Source organism: Prunus dulcis, chromosome 7 (assembly GCF_902201215.1).
Source record: "Prunus dulcis chromosome 7, ALMONDv2, whole genome shotgun sequence".
NCBI classification, from domain to species: domain Eukaryota; kingdom Viridiplantae; phylum Streptophyta; class Magnoliopsida; order Rosales; family Rosaceae; genus Prunus; species Prunus dulcis.
This window is the reverse complement of record NC_047656.1, coordinates 19,885,315-19,899,468: the sequence shown is the minus strand read 5'-3', so window position 1 is coordinate 19,899,468 and position 14,154 is coordinate 19,885,315. Positions and strand designations below refer to the sequence as shown.

At 38.6% G+C, this 14,154-nt stretch overlaps 4 protein-coding genes across 4 annotated transcripts; all 4 read right to left on the bottom strand.

Annotated features, from left to right (window-relative positions):
• Positions 1–633: 633 nt before the first annotated feature.
• LOC117633531 (stellacyanin-like) lies at positions 634–1,646 on the bottom strand. The gene is made up of 2 exons (XM_034367171.1): positions 1,323–1,646; positions 634–1,121 (listed from the first exon to the last, which is right to left on the bottom strand). Exons 1-2 carry the CDS (start codon positions 1,507–1,509, stop codon positions 814–816), a joined length of 495 nt encoding a protein of 164 aa, XP_034223062.1. The 5' UTR covers positions 1,510–1,646; the 3' UTR covers positions 634–813.
• A 1,574-nt stretch (positions 1,647–3,220) lies between these two features.
• On the bottom strand, positions 3,221–4,368 carry LOC117635612 (cucumber peeling cupredoxin-like). The gene is made up of 2 exons (XM_034369940.1): positions 4,045–4,368; positions 3,221–3,948 (listed from the first exon to the last, which is right to left on the bottom strand). The coding sequence occupies exons 1-2, from the start codon at positions 4,223–4,225 to the stop codon at positions 3,413–3,415; spliced, it is 717 nt and encodes a 238-aa protein (XP_034225831.1). The 5' UTR covers positions 4,226–4,368; the 3' UTR covers positions 3,221–3,412.
• A 1,799-nt stretch (positions 4,369–6,167) lies between these two features.
• LOC117635611 (early nodulin-like protein 2) lies at positions 6,168–8,168 on the bottom strand. The gene is made up of 4 exons (XM_034369939.1): positions 7,905–8,168; positions 7,432–7,803; positions 6,957–7,322; positions 6,168–6,826 (listed from the first exon to the last, which is right to left on the bottom strand). The coding sequence occupies exons 1-4, from the start codon at positions 8,083–8,085 to the stop codon at positions 6,456–6,458; spliced, it is 1,290 nt and encodes a 429-aa protein (XP_034225830.1). The 5' UTR covers positions 8,086–8,168; the 3' UTR covers positions 6,168–6,455.
• A 4,894-nt stretch (positions 8,169–13,062) lies between these two features.
• Positions 13,063–13,746, bottom strand: LOC117635539 (early nodulin-like protein 1). Its single transcript, XM_034369843.1, has 2 exons — positions 13,551–13,746; positions 13,063–13,352 (listed from the first exon to the last, which is right to left on the bottom strand). Exons 1-2 carry the CDS (start codon positions 13,744–13,746, stop codon positions 13,063–13,065), a joined length of 486 nt encoding a protein of 161 aa, XP_034225734.1.
• Positions 13,747–14,154: the final 408 nt, after the last annotated feature.

The window sequence follows — 14,154 nt, the reverse complement described above, 5'->3', positions numbered from 1 at the left end:
GTACATGTAGGTTATTTACTCACCAATATGGGTGATGTGGCAAATTGGAGCCCACCACCATCATAATCGGAACGACATGAGGGACTAGGCGGATGGGGAAGAGTGGGGATTAGGTAGGGTTTTTTTTTGTTCCAAGAAGTAAAATGAGACTTGACCATAGTTTTGGGGGCACTGCAACAAATAAGTCTTATATTTATGGAAAAAATACATAAAATCTCCCAAATTATAGGGTCATTTTCAAGTTCATACCAAACTTTAGAGACATTTACGAGTACATAATCAAACTCCCGGAAAACCTACAAATTGACCATCCGTTACACAAACCGTTAATGAATCTATTAAATGTCGATGTGGCAAATGTGACCCCAATTTTTGATGATGTGGATTCCATGTGGCCAAAATATATAATAAACAATTCTTCTGTTTTTTAAAATCTTTATTGTCAAACTTCGAATTCATTGACTGGGTTTGGGTTTAGGGCCGGTTTGTCTAAAGTTTAAACTGAGCATCACCAGGCCGAGCTCAACTGACAGGCCTGGGCTCAATTCATTTTATAAGTGTGGGTCTTTTAACATAAGTAAACCCATTAATGTGATCTGTGCAATCAAACATCCAAAAAGATTCCCAAAAAAAGAAGAAAAAAAACTTCCAACTGTCCCTGCATTGAATCTGCTATGGAAAGAAACAATGAATGAAAATGAACAAAAAGGATGAACACTTTCGACCAAAAAAACAAAAAACAAAAAGGATGAACACAACAAAATCTGCCAATTACAAGAACATATATGAGGCAGGACAGTACATCTTATTTAATTAGTAGCTCAAGAAGAAGGCTGCTATGGCACTGCAGAACAACAAGGCAGCGATATTAAGGGTGGGAGAAGAAGCGCTGTTCCCTTCCCACCAGTGATCATCATCTCCTCCAATTTTGATAGTCACCTTCTGTCCCAAACCACTGCAGTGATTGTCTACCGTGCATATGAAGTATCGGGTCAAGTTGGACGTCAGTGTAATTGGTACAGGGCTTGAATCATACAAAGCCAAAGGATTCGACTTTGTGCAGTTCCCGTAATTAGCCTCTGATACCTCAGCTACTGTGTGTGACCCAGTCCAGTTAAATACTGCAAAAACATCAAACAAAAAGTTTTGAGTTTAAATTTCACCAAAGACAGTTATTAGTTGATTAACCAAAAAAACTTAATAATATCAAAGATATAGACAAGGCAAATCTGGGTTAGGTCAGTTTACTAGGGCAATGAGCCGCCGGCTTCACCCATGAATCCCCTCCCCATAGTTGGGTTTTTGAAGTAAATAACAATTACCTATTGTGTCACCAATCTGAAAGCTCTTTTTGTTAGCCCAGGTTTTATAGGCTATAGACCCCGCTGGAGGAATGGTCCAGCCTAAATCGTCTCCAACGGTGTAATTATCAGCTGCGGCACCCTTCAACAGGGCCACCGCAACAACAAGAAGCAAGCAACCAACATGTAAGCCCATCTGATTAGCCATCTCTGTGCTGCTGTGTTCTGCTTTAGGTCGTCCCTGGCTCTCTACTTTTCTTCCCTTTTTGGAAATGTTTTGGTGTATGAATCATCTAATGTCGACTACTTATAAGATTGCTGGGATTGCTTTATTACAATTCCTTTTTCTCTGTTTTGTTGATTCAGAACTGTGCCAACCAAGTAAGTTCCTTGCTTTCAACATAGGCGACTGGTCGATGCCAACGTTAACTCATCATCATCTAGAAGGTTGACCATTGTCTATGCATCAACACGTTCCTTTCATTTCAACATGATTAACGCGTTGTTCTGGAAGCGAAGACCAAAACATTCGGTATTGTATAATTGTAATCTAGGATTAAATGACGCTCACTCAAGCCGTGATGGCAGAAAGCCATTGTGTGATTGGGATTTGGAACTCAAAATTCAACCCCTTTTTTGTTGTTGTTGTGGTTTTTGGTAGATTTAATTCAAACTAAAGCAACTACGTCTTATTTTTCCCAATTTAGGATATAGTAAACTCTGTTTCTGGTATGTCCGCTTTACAACAATGTGAAAGGTATATATGCGAAGTGACTAAATGGTAACCATGTCAAACGCAAAGGTATGGTCGTCATGACAAAATGATAACCAGGCCAAACTAGAGGTAGCAGGCTAGAGTGTGTTACTTTAGAAAATCTAACATGATATACAATTAACACTTCACACACGTCATCTTACAATCCTCGTTCATACAAAATAAGAGATAATTTTTATTTTTATTGTTAAACAATCGATATTTTAATTTAATTTAATCTAAATTACGAAAAGAGAAATTCAAACTCGGATGTAGAATGGGAGGCACGTTCACTTTAACTAATTTGGCTAAATCTATGTATGTTAAGATGATTTTTATGAAGTGCCAATTATTAATCAATCGATTCCTTATTTTTAAAGTTAAGGGCGATCAAATTTTATTGAATGATGCAAGGAAGTAACTATTACCAAAAAAAAAGAAAAAGGATCGTCCTAAAGGATTAAGCGAACTTTACTTCACATAAAAGTTCGCTCGTTGGTCCTTATTTAAAACATGAACAGTTAATATGCCCAAAATAAAGCAGAAAACTTTAAGCACAAGTTGACTGAGGTGCTGACATAAAAAGCTATTAGCTATGGTCATTTTCGATTTTGAAAATACGAGATGGAGACCCATATTTTTGTAGGTCTCTAGTCTGTCTAGGCCTACAATATGAAAACAAGTGGCTCTCTCTGGATTTTGGCATTTGTCATATTAGCTATATGTCTCTGTCTTAATTCAATAATGTGTCCTTTTGTCGTCCAAGGACTGGAAATAGTAATCTAATAATATGTGGTTTAAGCGGATTTGTCCTCTGTTTGACAGCTGAAGGGCTTGGAGCATTTAATAACTTTTGACATATTCTAATTTAATGAATTTTTCATGTCCTCATGCGTGACGAGACGAAGCTGATATTTTGCCATATCAACAGACTTGGAAGGAAATGGTCGGTCCATGGTCCACCAGGCTATCGCCATACATGCACGTAGCAAGTAGGACAGCTGCTGCGGCTGGCGTCAAACTTTGAATTTCTTATGGTAAACCAGACGGATGAATTGGTTGGAAGAGTTGGTAGAAAACTGAATTAAAAGTTTGAAAGCAAACCATCTAATTTGAATTTTCTTTTTGTCCACAATATTATTCATTAATGAAAAACAAATGAACGGAAGAAAACCTCCATAGCTGAAATGTCAAAACTCAAAATCAGCTTTATTATTATTATGCAAAAAAAGTGATCAATAATATAGTGTATAAAAACAACAATCACGCACGCCATCCCATATAGCGCTGCGCTGTCTAATAATTAATTTAAATGAATCACATCACACAAATTAACTATATACCGACACGCATCCATCTAAAACAACAAAGCCAAAGCAATGGAAAGGAAGGTCGCAGATAGGCCAGCAACCCTAAGAGATGTTGCTGCACTTGGCGGTGGTGGTGGAGGGCTAGCAGAACCTTCTGGTGTTGGTGATGATGGAGTGGTTGGGCTGCTGGGGTTGCCAGATGGAGGACTGGCGCCGCTGCCAGGAGTAGTGCCAGTACTCGGACCAGGTGCAGGAACAGTGGGCGGTGGTGGAGGAGGAGAACTAGTACTGGGAGCGGGTGCCGGAACAGCGGCCGGTGGTGAAGGTGAAGGAGGAGGAGAGCTAGTATTTGGTGCAGGAGCTGGAGCTGGAGATGAAGTTCCGGTGACATTGATGCTCAACTTTTGACCACCAGCACAATGGCCACCAAAGGTACAAATGTAATAATGCTCCCCTGAAGTGCTCAGTGTGAGATTTGCAGGGCCTTTAGTCTCCAATGAAATGGGACTCGTGGCACTGCAAGAATCATAATTTGCCTTTGCCACTTCAGCTACGTCATGATTTCCGGTGCTAAATTTGAACACTGTGTATGTACATAAATATATAAATGAGATTAGATCATCACATAAATTAAACAATTGAGTAATTAGCTGAGTTAATTATGCTTAGTGTTAATTACCAAGAACGTCGCCAACAGTGAAGGTCTTGTTTGAAGCCCAGGTAGAGTAAGTTCCAGGGGGAGCGACGACCCAACCCAACGCATCACCCACTTCATAAGTATTTGCTGCCCCCACCGAGTTCATTACCAAAGCCAGAGCCGCCATGGCTACAAAAAACGCCATGTTTGAGTTCTTTGCCATTGCTTTCGTGTTTTTGAAGGTCAGGTCGCCCCTGTTTTCTCTTGCTCTGTTTTTCTTTCCTCTGTTCTTCAACTTTACTAAAAGTTTTGGTTGTTATGGCAAGAACGGGGTAGGAGAGAATATCTTCGTCATCCTTTATATAGAGGAAGGCCTTGCGATGATCACAATTTATGGTAGTTTGGAGCCGTCGGATGGATGCCACGTTTGTTCTTCGGTCAGCATGATCGACGCTTCAGATGTGCTGATGGGGTAGGCTCAACTGGTCCAACTCTGCCGAGATATGGGACTTGTAGTGTGGACATTCAGATTTCCGCGTGAGAGGCTGAGAGCTCTCACCAAACAAAAGTATGACAACACCTTTAGGCGTTGACTAGTCATTGCTTTATATTAATTAAATTACCAAGTCTGGAAATTAGAGTTCATAATCGAAACAAGTGAGAAAAAGTAAAGGAACGACCACATTGACCATCTAGTAGTATAATTTTTTACCAAGGAAATTGCCAAACAAAATGATAAAAAAGGGTTTCATTACAATGAGGAACGTAGAATTTGTCAAACTTAGACAGTAGGCCAAACGTGGATTCGTTAAACCCTTCATTTCCATGTGAATTTGGCGACTCTTTCTGCGTTTGGATTCACATACAAAATTGCGTCAACTGACAATGGCGGCACCTTTTCTTTTCTCTGTATACCCCAAAAAAAAGGTGATTTGATATGTATGTATGATATGTACGTGAATAATTCTAAAATAATAATATATAAAATGGAATCGAACTCTTAACTTAATTCTAACACATTCTCGTCACTTGAACTAACCACAATGGCTTAAATACTTACAATCAAAACTGAGTTCTTCTTGTTATTCCTACAATTTATATCAAGTATATGTCTTAGACTTTCCTAACATACTTCTTGATCACTTATATTCTTGCAATGTTTTGCATCCTTTTAGAGGCATGTTATTACTCTGCTAGATCGTCTGTTTTAGATGGTTGGTTGCAGCACAAGTAAAAGAAAACCTACTTGCATCAAAATTGTTTGCTAATGACGACTTAAACAAAGTAATCAACAGTTGTAAAAACGATGAATCCAAGTGTGAATGATATTGAACAAGAAAGCCTTCATAATCGAGTTTCTGGTTGCTTGTGTTTATTCATATATATATTTTTTTTATTCCAACACATAAGTTACTGATATTTTGTTAATCTTGAAGACTTTGTTGCTTCAATTACCTAAAAAAAAATTCCATCTGTCATTTACTCAAAATTTTCAAACAATCGTCAGCAAGTTGGTTCTTTCTTATTATTCATCAGGAAGCAGTGGATTGTACTTTTCTTTCATAATTAAGATCATGATGATCCTAATTCATTGGAAGTTAAATTTCAGAAGTGCTCTGAACCTAGCTAGTAGCACAGTAAAATTTTACAGTTTCAACTTCTGGCTCTGACGATATATCGAAATATTTTTCTTTCTCATTCATTAGTTTAAGCGAAGGAGACCTTGCTCCAACCAGACCAAAGTCCAATCTTTTGTTTTTTTTTAATTTTATTAAACACCTAACTCCATGACTTTTTGGCACATAATCTGTTATTTTCATATATAGCCTAGACTTTGATTATGAGCGCTTTCGAGGAACTTTCCAAATTCACCGACTATATATGTCTGGAACAATTTTCTGCAATCCAATTTTGACTTTATGATATATAGCATTATTATATGGTTCCATTTTATATTAGCATCAAAGAATTTGAAGTATGCTTTTAAATTTTTTTTATTTTTTATACAAGCGATATTTAATTTTAATTTAATTTAGATTATGACGGAGAGGGGGACTTGAACTCAGGTGCAGAGTGGGGAGCACATATGCTTTAGCCACTTGGCTAAGTACATGTCTGAATTTGAAGTAAACAGAAAGAAAAGAAGGAAACGAAGTTGAAGAGTATAACTAAAAACAGGTAAATGGCTGCAATTATTCATATATATAACCACCAATGTAAACGAAGAGCAGCCATGATTATTACAAGTGTCAAAGATCAATGGAGGACAAGGCAAACAAATAGCTTTGTCCGAAATCCATGTACAAAAACTGAATGTTTATATAAATCAAATCAAACCAATGCAGCCTCAGGGTATATATGTACTGCAAATATAAAGAACTGAGGTAGGAGGACTTAATACAAGGGAACAACAAAAACACATGAACTAGCTATAGCTAGCTAGCGACTAATAATCAATAGAAGAAGAAAGCTGTCATGGAAATGAGCACGAAGGTGAAGTGTCCGCTGCCAATCTTGGAAGGGGCAGAGCTTGATGGAGCAGGAGCAGATCCCGGGCCACCGGTAGAGGTAGTAGGTGAGGAAGGTGCTACGGAACCAGAGGGGGAGGTGGCTGTGCTACTGGCTGTCACGTTAATGGCTAGTTTTTGTCCCAAGACGCAGTGGCGATCGTAGGTGGAGGTGAAGAAATGCTCACCACTGGTGTTGAGAAGGATGCTTACTGGACTCTTTGAATAAACAGCAATCGTATTGTTGGTTGTGCAGTTTTCATAAGCTGACTTGGTCACCACAGCTACATCTTGTGTGTCATTCGCAAAGTTGAAAACTGCAAAAGCAAGAAATTGAAACATTAATTGGATTATCAATTAAAAAGTCCTTAAAGTCACGGGTTTAAATTTTAATTAACAGAAAAGTAATTAATATTTCATATGTAGCAGAGTTTAGTGTGTTTTTACCTAGAGTGTCTCCCACGATGAAAGTTTTGCCATAAGCCCAAGTGGCATAAGCATATCCGCTGCCTGGTACAATCCAACCCAACTTATCACCAACGGTGTAAGTGACTGGTCCTCTGGGGGTTGGGGCAGGAGCTGGGACAGAAGGGCTAGGGTTTGGTCCAGGATTAGCAGTCACGTTGATGGCTAGCTTTTGTCCCAATTCACAGCGCTTGTCCTTGGTGCCAATGAAATAGTACTGTCCAACAGTCTCCAACTTGAAATAGGCCGGGCCAGCTGTCTGAACTGTGGCATTGGTGATATTGCAGGATTCAAAAGCCTCCTTGGTCACCCTGGCTACATCTTGTTCTCCGGTTGTGAAGTTGAACTCTAAAGTTGAGCAAACATATCTCATCAAACATCAATGAATTGAACATAACCCAATTGAAATATACTTCGTTACTTAATTCGGTCTAAAACTAATTAATTAATTATTTACCTAGAGTGTCTCCCACATAGAAAGTCTTGCCATAAGCCCATGTAGCATAAGCAAGTTCACCGCCTGGCGGGACAATCCATCCGAAATGATCACCAACGACGTAAGTCACGGCGCCTCTGGGTGCAGGGCTGGGTTTAGGTGCAGGGCTTGGAGTAGGGGATCCATGTTCTGCAGTCACGTTGATGGCTAGCTTTTGTCCCAATTCACAGCGCTTGTCCTTGGTGCCAATGAAATAGTACTCTCCAATGGTATCCAAAGTGAAATTGGCAGGACTAGTTGTTTTAAGTGTGAGGGGGTTTGTTGAATTGCACGTCTTGAAAGCTTCCTTTGTGACCCTGGCTACATCTTGGTCACCGTTTGTGAAGTTGAACACTGAAAATTGATCAAACACATAATCAATAAGACACGTATGGGCAATCTGCCTTACATTAATATTGCTAAAACAACTACTGTTGGCTTATATTTGTACATACCAAGAATGTCACCGACGGCGAATGTTTGCGTTTCAGCCCAGGCTTCATAAGCGTAGGCACCTCCGGGAGGGACCAGCCATCCAAATTTATCTCCAACCACATGGGTTTGCTGTGCTGCTGTGGAGTGGAGCAGAGCAACCACTGTTATGGCAAGAATGGCTATTGTAAGTTGTCTGCCCATGTTTCGTAACTTGTAAGTGCTGCTTTTCTTGTCTAGCTCTCTCTTGTTTGTATGTTAACGCGTCTGTTTCTGTGAAGAATGAGATTTCGGTTCCGGTCTTTTTTATAGAGGTGTTAGCAGGAAGAAATTATAGGGAAGCTTTGGTGATAATGACATTAACAAATTAATGTTAGCAAACGTTTCCCAATTTTATACTCGATCACATTTCATTCATGGAGGTCTAGAAACCTATGACCAATCTACAATTGACGTGGACCTAGTTGATTTAATCAAATAAAGACGTGCATATCTCAGGACAGAAAAGTCCTGCTTTGGTTAGGTCTGTTAGTGAACTTTATTTGCTACTTGTCTTGAAAGAAAGATAAAAATAAAAAAAATAAAAAAAAATCTCAAATCATAGACACCTTCCATTTGTATTTGTTAATTTTGTAGAAATAAAATACAGTGGGATAGTTGGATAAAACACTGTCATTTGTTTGTAAATGAAGTCTTATTTCATAAGCCCAGTCTGCAATATCATTTTAATTTTATTATGCAGCCTCTAGAGTGAGCTTGAAATGATCCAGCATTTTCAGCGTAACGCGTTTTCGACCATCAGTACCTTCTAAAAGACGAATAACTTTTGATTTGCCCTGCATATATATGTAGTTTTAGAACCTATCTACAATCAAATAGTCAAAATTTCTAAACTTTTTAATCTATTGCTTGGAGATTGCTCTACTCTATTCTACGAGACCAAATTTTTTTTCTTCTCTCACATTACTGCAGGCTGCATCCCTAAACAGAATGGCATATGTCATTGAGTTTGTATTGCCTACCAAGAATAACATGACTTTTGCCAAGGCATTGGAGATCCTCTAAGCCTTCTTTCTCTGACTTCTAATGATAACAGAAGTTTCATACAACTAATAGACCTTTTATTTTATTTAATTAACATGACCTGTTCACTTTAATCCTTCCATAATGAAGAATTATTAGTCTTGTATTACTGCATAATCTCTCCACTTCATGTTGACTGGCCAGGGCAGATCAGCTTCTTCTGTAAGACATATAATATATATATTTACAGAAACACAGACACCCTTGCTCATGAATTTGGTTGGTTCCTCTGCTATAGCTAAGGCATAACCAGTTGAAGAGGTAGTTTATAATATTACATTTCAGATGATCAAATGTTCAGTAGGTGAAGAAGGGTCCAAGTGTGGGTTGGTAAATTTTAAAACAATAGGAAAAGGATTTAAAAAGATTATAAATTTAAGAGAGTCAAGAAACATAGAATAGAAGAAGCATTGTCTTTCAATATTGTTAAGCAGTCATTATTCAACTAAATATGGATTGTGATTGCAAATTGTAATACTAAGTCAGCTTAAGAAAATTCATATACAACATCACATCTGGACTCCAGATCATCAACTCCCCAAATCAATCTTGGTCAGGGGAGAGGATATGCCTTGTGAATTTGTCTTTCACAAAGACCTTTCTAGAAATTGAATAGAAGAAGCATTAAACACACCCTCATTGATCATGTATAATTTCCCTCAGTCAAGCCTCTCCTCAGTCAGTCCTTTTTTCTATATAAAAAAGGCTTAATTAAATTAATTTCAAGATAAATGTCCCGACAACGCCTGTTGACATCAAAACCTAGTACGTTGATAATATATATTGGGTGACGTGAAGAACGCGTGACCGTTTGGCTGCATGAAGATGAAATGGTTGTTGAAAAGATATGGAGAAGGAAGGGGGAGACGTCTTGTAGAGGAGGGAAATAGAAGTTATGTAACTTTTAAAAGACCCACTAAACGTGACAATAATGTGCAATATTTGAATCTTTCATCGTTTGGTAGATCTTCATTGTCATGTATTTCGTGATCAAGGCCTCAAATTTCTTCTACTTCCTCGATCCGAACCTTCCTACTCTGACCCTTTTAATTTATTAATTGATTTGCCAAAGTCTTCCAACAAGGCGGCTTCACGGGCCCAATAATAAATTAAATGTGCATCCGTCCACATGATATATAGTATATACTACCTTGTTTGATAATTCTGTACACTATAATACTATATATAATATATTTAATTTGATGCCGCTGGAGTTTGTTATTATTTCTTACTTAATAAATAAAGGTTTTAACTTCCCTGTCGACTGTTTTGTTCATTTTTGTTTTCTTGTATTTTTTTTTTTTGGTCAAAATGTTTGTTTTCTTGTTTTGGGGGCCATAGAAGTTTGCATCAGCTTGAATTAATCTTAAATTGATTTCTTCCAACTCTGGTTTCAAAACTAATACATGTACTGCATCACCTTTCTCCAATACAATGAATGACGGTTTTGTAGAGGAGGGAAATAGAAGTTATGTAACTTTTAAAAGACCCACTAAACGTGACAATAATGTGCAATATTTGAATCTTTCATCGTTTGGTAGATCTTCATTGTCATGTATTTCGTGATCTCCGCCGTGGGTACCAAGGCCGTCAAGACCTTTCTTCATGTTTTCCGACGGACTTCGAAGCCACCCCTCCAGCTCAAAATTCTCCTTCTTTTCTCCACCAAATCGATCGAGTAAGGTATGGAACTATTTTTCGTGTTCTAGCTACGATCGATTTTAGCTCTAAGGGGTTCCCTTGAAATCTAACTTTACTATTCACTTTTTGGGGTATTGACTTGGGGTGTTTTACCTAGGGTAGGAGTTTGGAGTCTTGGTTCCGAGATTTTTCGGCCACCCGAAATCGCTTTGGACACAAGGCGGCTGTCACGGGCCCAATAATAAATTAAATGTCGCATCGCGCCGTCGGTCTACATGATATAGGATTATTGCGAATAGTATACTCCTCGCGAACCCCTTGTTTGATAATTCCGTTTCGGTACATGGTTCCCGCTCTATGAGAAACCTTCAGGGAAGCTCAGATTGGCCATCGGACATCGTGGACCCCACGGGCCCCGGGTCGGCCGATCTGACAGTTTATCGCTTAGCTGAGCGTCGGACCTTCCAAAACGGGTCCAAGTGTCTGAAAGGCATAGTGTGGGCATAGGAGTAACTTGGGATGAAATGCACGTATTTCTAGGAGCCGGGGGCAGGGTGTTTAATTTAAATTCTTTTTATCCAGCAAATTATTAATTTATTACTCTCGGATAATCAGGCACCAGTTGTCCAGCTAACCCATAGGAGGGACCGTCGAAGGGTCCAGCTAGCTCGGACCAGCTGTGAGTGACTTTTCTTTCTTAAAAAGATTTTATAATTATAATTTCTATTTGATCTTGAATAAGTGTTATAGCATGAATTTTATTGTGAAAATATCTTTATTTTTATAAAAATTAGCCAAGCAACAGATTTGAGGTTTTTGAGACAAAAATAGTAGTTTAGCTCAGATTTACTAGAGTACAGAGGATATCAGATTTTATCAGAGATAGTTATTTTAGACCACCATGTACCCACCCTCTATTTGGTGATTACCCAGAGTTGGACCGATGTCTACGGACATCCAGTCCGATTTCAGTTAGTCAGTGCACTTGACTTGCCTCACGAGTTTCGGGGACGCTCGACCGTGAGTGCCAGGATTTGCGGCTCGGCAGACTTGGTGTCCCGAGACCTGCCAGGATTGCGGCTCGGCTGACTCTGTGTCCCCGAGACCTGCCAGGATTGCGGATCAGGCTGACTACGGTCCCCTGCATCCTGCCAGAGCGACTCGAGCTGACTTGGTGTCATCGAGGACCTGCCGGCAGATCAGGCTGATCATAGTCCCCTGATTTCGCCAGTTTGCAGCTCGGGTAGCCTGTGTGACGCCCGAAACCTGCCAGGGAATTGACGGTTATCACAGGGGTACAATTAGGTGGCAGTTCTAAAGGATTCTTTTTAAAACTTTTTAATGCAGTTATTGTTTCACTCATTTTATCAGTATATTCGATACTCAAACATGTGTTATACTGATATATCTTTGTTTAGTATGTGAACATTTATATAGTTATGTTTATCTATGTTTAATTGAATGTCTCGAGTTTGATTATGATCAAATAGTAGCTTTTATATCCCTATGTTTTTCAAACGGGGGTTATTATATTCTAAATTGTTTTCACGAACAGTATTTTTGTCCACTCACAATTTTAACCTTGTTTTTCGCCCCCAGGCCGTAGAAGAACAAATGAAACCACTCGGGCCATCATCTCAGCCTCCGCCCTACCACCAAAGTGTAGGATCTCGTTGTAATTTCCTTGTAGTTCTGTAAATTTGTATAGAAATGCTCTGATATCCTGTTGAACATGAGAAACTGGAGTTGAGATCTGTTGATTGTGTTAATCTGGCAGTTGGTGTGTTATTTAAGATTGTTTGACAGGTGGAAGATTTTGGGTATGGTCAAAATACAGGGGAGACTCTGCCGAATTTTCGGCAGAAGTTTGAGAGAAATTTTAAAAAGGAATTGAAAAAGGAAAGGGTAAAAAGGTCATTCGTGCCCGACATTCGCCAGGTGTCGGACACGCACAGGAGTCGGCCCGGATTCCAAAGCGGAAATTGGGTCGGGTCCTGTCACCACTAATTAAGGAGTGTAACATTAATGATTCATCTCGTGTATGATTTAGACAATATTTATTTACATTCTATTGTCCGGACGTATATTATTTTATTAGTATCTACCATGAATTTTGCGATGAAGGCCAACAAATTTCCGTTTGTGTCAATAATCCTTTTTTAAACTTTATTCATTGAATTTTTCATATCGAGAGTCGTTCCCCTAGTATAGAATTTGAAAGTTGATAATAATCTTGTCTTGTCTTTATGTTGATTCTCTTCAAATAAAGTTGAATATACATAAGCAGTTTTATCAACTCCATGTATCACAAATTAATTTTGATACAAGACAAGGAAGGAAACAAACTTGAATTCTTGCATGTATGTAAAAGATTAAACTGTTGAAAATTACAGAATTATATAATCACGTAATTAACTTTATTTGGGCTTCAAGATCCATGGTTACATAATTGATTAATTATGTTCTTGTGCCCTGCATGATCTTTTGAGACACTAATTTGAGGGGGAAGGAGGACGTTGGACTTGGACTTGGAGAATCGGTTGAAGAGGGAGCGAAGTAAATGGCTAACTTCTGGCCTTTGGAGCAGTGGCCGGCCAAGGTGCTCGTGAAATAAAATGTATCGCTTGCAAGAAATTGAAGTGTCGCTGGTTCTTCGAATTCATATAAGGGGTTCGTGGTGTTACACGTGTCAAAATCTTCCTTGGTTACCACAGCCAAGTCATCTTCTCCGGCAGAAAAGTTAAACACTGCAAAAACAAACAACATATATATCACTAAATAATGAAGCAGCGAAATTTCGAATTTTACTTGTTCGGTTTTTTTAGGGCAAAGTTTTAACGTAAAGATTTCCTGTTTTTGTAACCATTCTTTCTGTCTTTCGATCAAATAAAATAAAGTAGCGAAATTCCAAGAAGAAAATAAAGAAATTGAAAATTTGGGTTGACCTAGAATATCTTTGACTACAAAGCTATGCTTGGCAGCCCAGGCAGCATAAGTGGCAGCGCCGCCCGGAGGAATAGTCCAACCCAAGTCGTCTCCGACGGTATACAATGCAGCTTCTGCTGTAGGCAGCATCATCATTGATGCTGCTACCGCTGCTATAACAAGGTGAACCGCATTATTCACAATAATATTATTCATGATGTTCTTGATTGTGTAGGAAATGATGTGGTGTGGTGTATCAATTTATAGAGGAGGACTTTTTGAATTATAGCAAGGGCCTGACATCTAGCAATTGCAAGCTGTGCAACGGAATTTTGTACCCATTGGTATTCATGGCGTCGATCTTAACTATGTCGAAAATGTTAAATATAACTTTTAAAAATGACAATTCCTAGACTTCGAATAAATCACCGATTGTTTTTATTTTATTCTTTTTTGTATTTTAAATTCAAAGGGAAACAAAGCCTTGCCCAACAGAAAAAAAGTTTTAATTATAGTTGTAGTTAGCATTTGGGGGACGATGAGAAACACGACAATAGAGTCGTAGAACAATTTGAAGAAAGTAAATAATGTTGGGAGAAGATTGTGATTTGTTGTGAGATATTT

Excerpts from the sequence above, each read along its gene's own strand:
- LOC117633531 (XM_034367171.1), bottom strand. The coding sequence starts at position 1,509 with ATGGCTAATCAGATGGGCTTACATGTTGGTTGCTTGCTTCTTGTTGTT. Across the intron at positions 1,122-1,322 it reads TCAGATTGGTGACACAATAG|TATTTAACTGGACTGGGTCA; the intron begins GTAATTGTTATT and ends ATGTTTTTGCAG.
- LOC117635612 (XM_034369940.1), bottom strand. The coding sequence starts at position 4,225 with ATGGCAAAGAACTCAAACATGGCGTTTTTTGTAGCCATGGCGGCTCTG. Across the intron at positions 3,949-4,044 it reads CACTGTTGGCGACGTTCTTG|TGTTCAAATTTAGCACCGGA; the intron begins GTAATTAACACT and ends GTACATACACAG.
- LOC117635611 (XM_034369939.1), bottom strand. The coding sequence starts at position 8,085 with ATGGGCAGACAACTTACAATAGCCATTCTTGCCATAACAGTGGTTGCT. Across the intron at positions 7,323-7,431 it reads CTATGTGGGAGACACTCTAG|AGTTCAACTTCACAACCGGA; the intron begins GTAAATAATTAA and ends GCTCAACTTTAG. Across the intron at positions 6,827-6,956 it reads CATCGTGGGAGACACTCTAG|TTTTCAACTTTGCGAATGAC; the intron begins GTAAAAACACAC and ends TTGCTTTTGCAG.
- LOC117635539 (XM_034369843.1), bottom strand. The coding sequence starts at position 13,746 with ATGAATAATATTATTGTGAATAATGCGGTTCACCTTGTTATAGCAGCG. Across the intron at positions 13,353-13,550 it reads TGTAGTCAAAGATATTCTAG|TGTTTAACTTTTCTGCCGGA; the intron begins GTCAACCCAAAT and ends TTGTTTTTGCAG.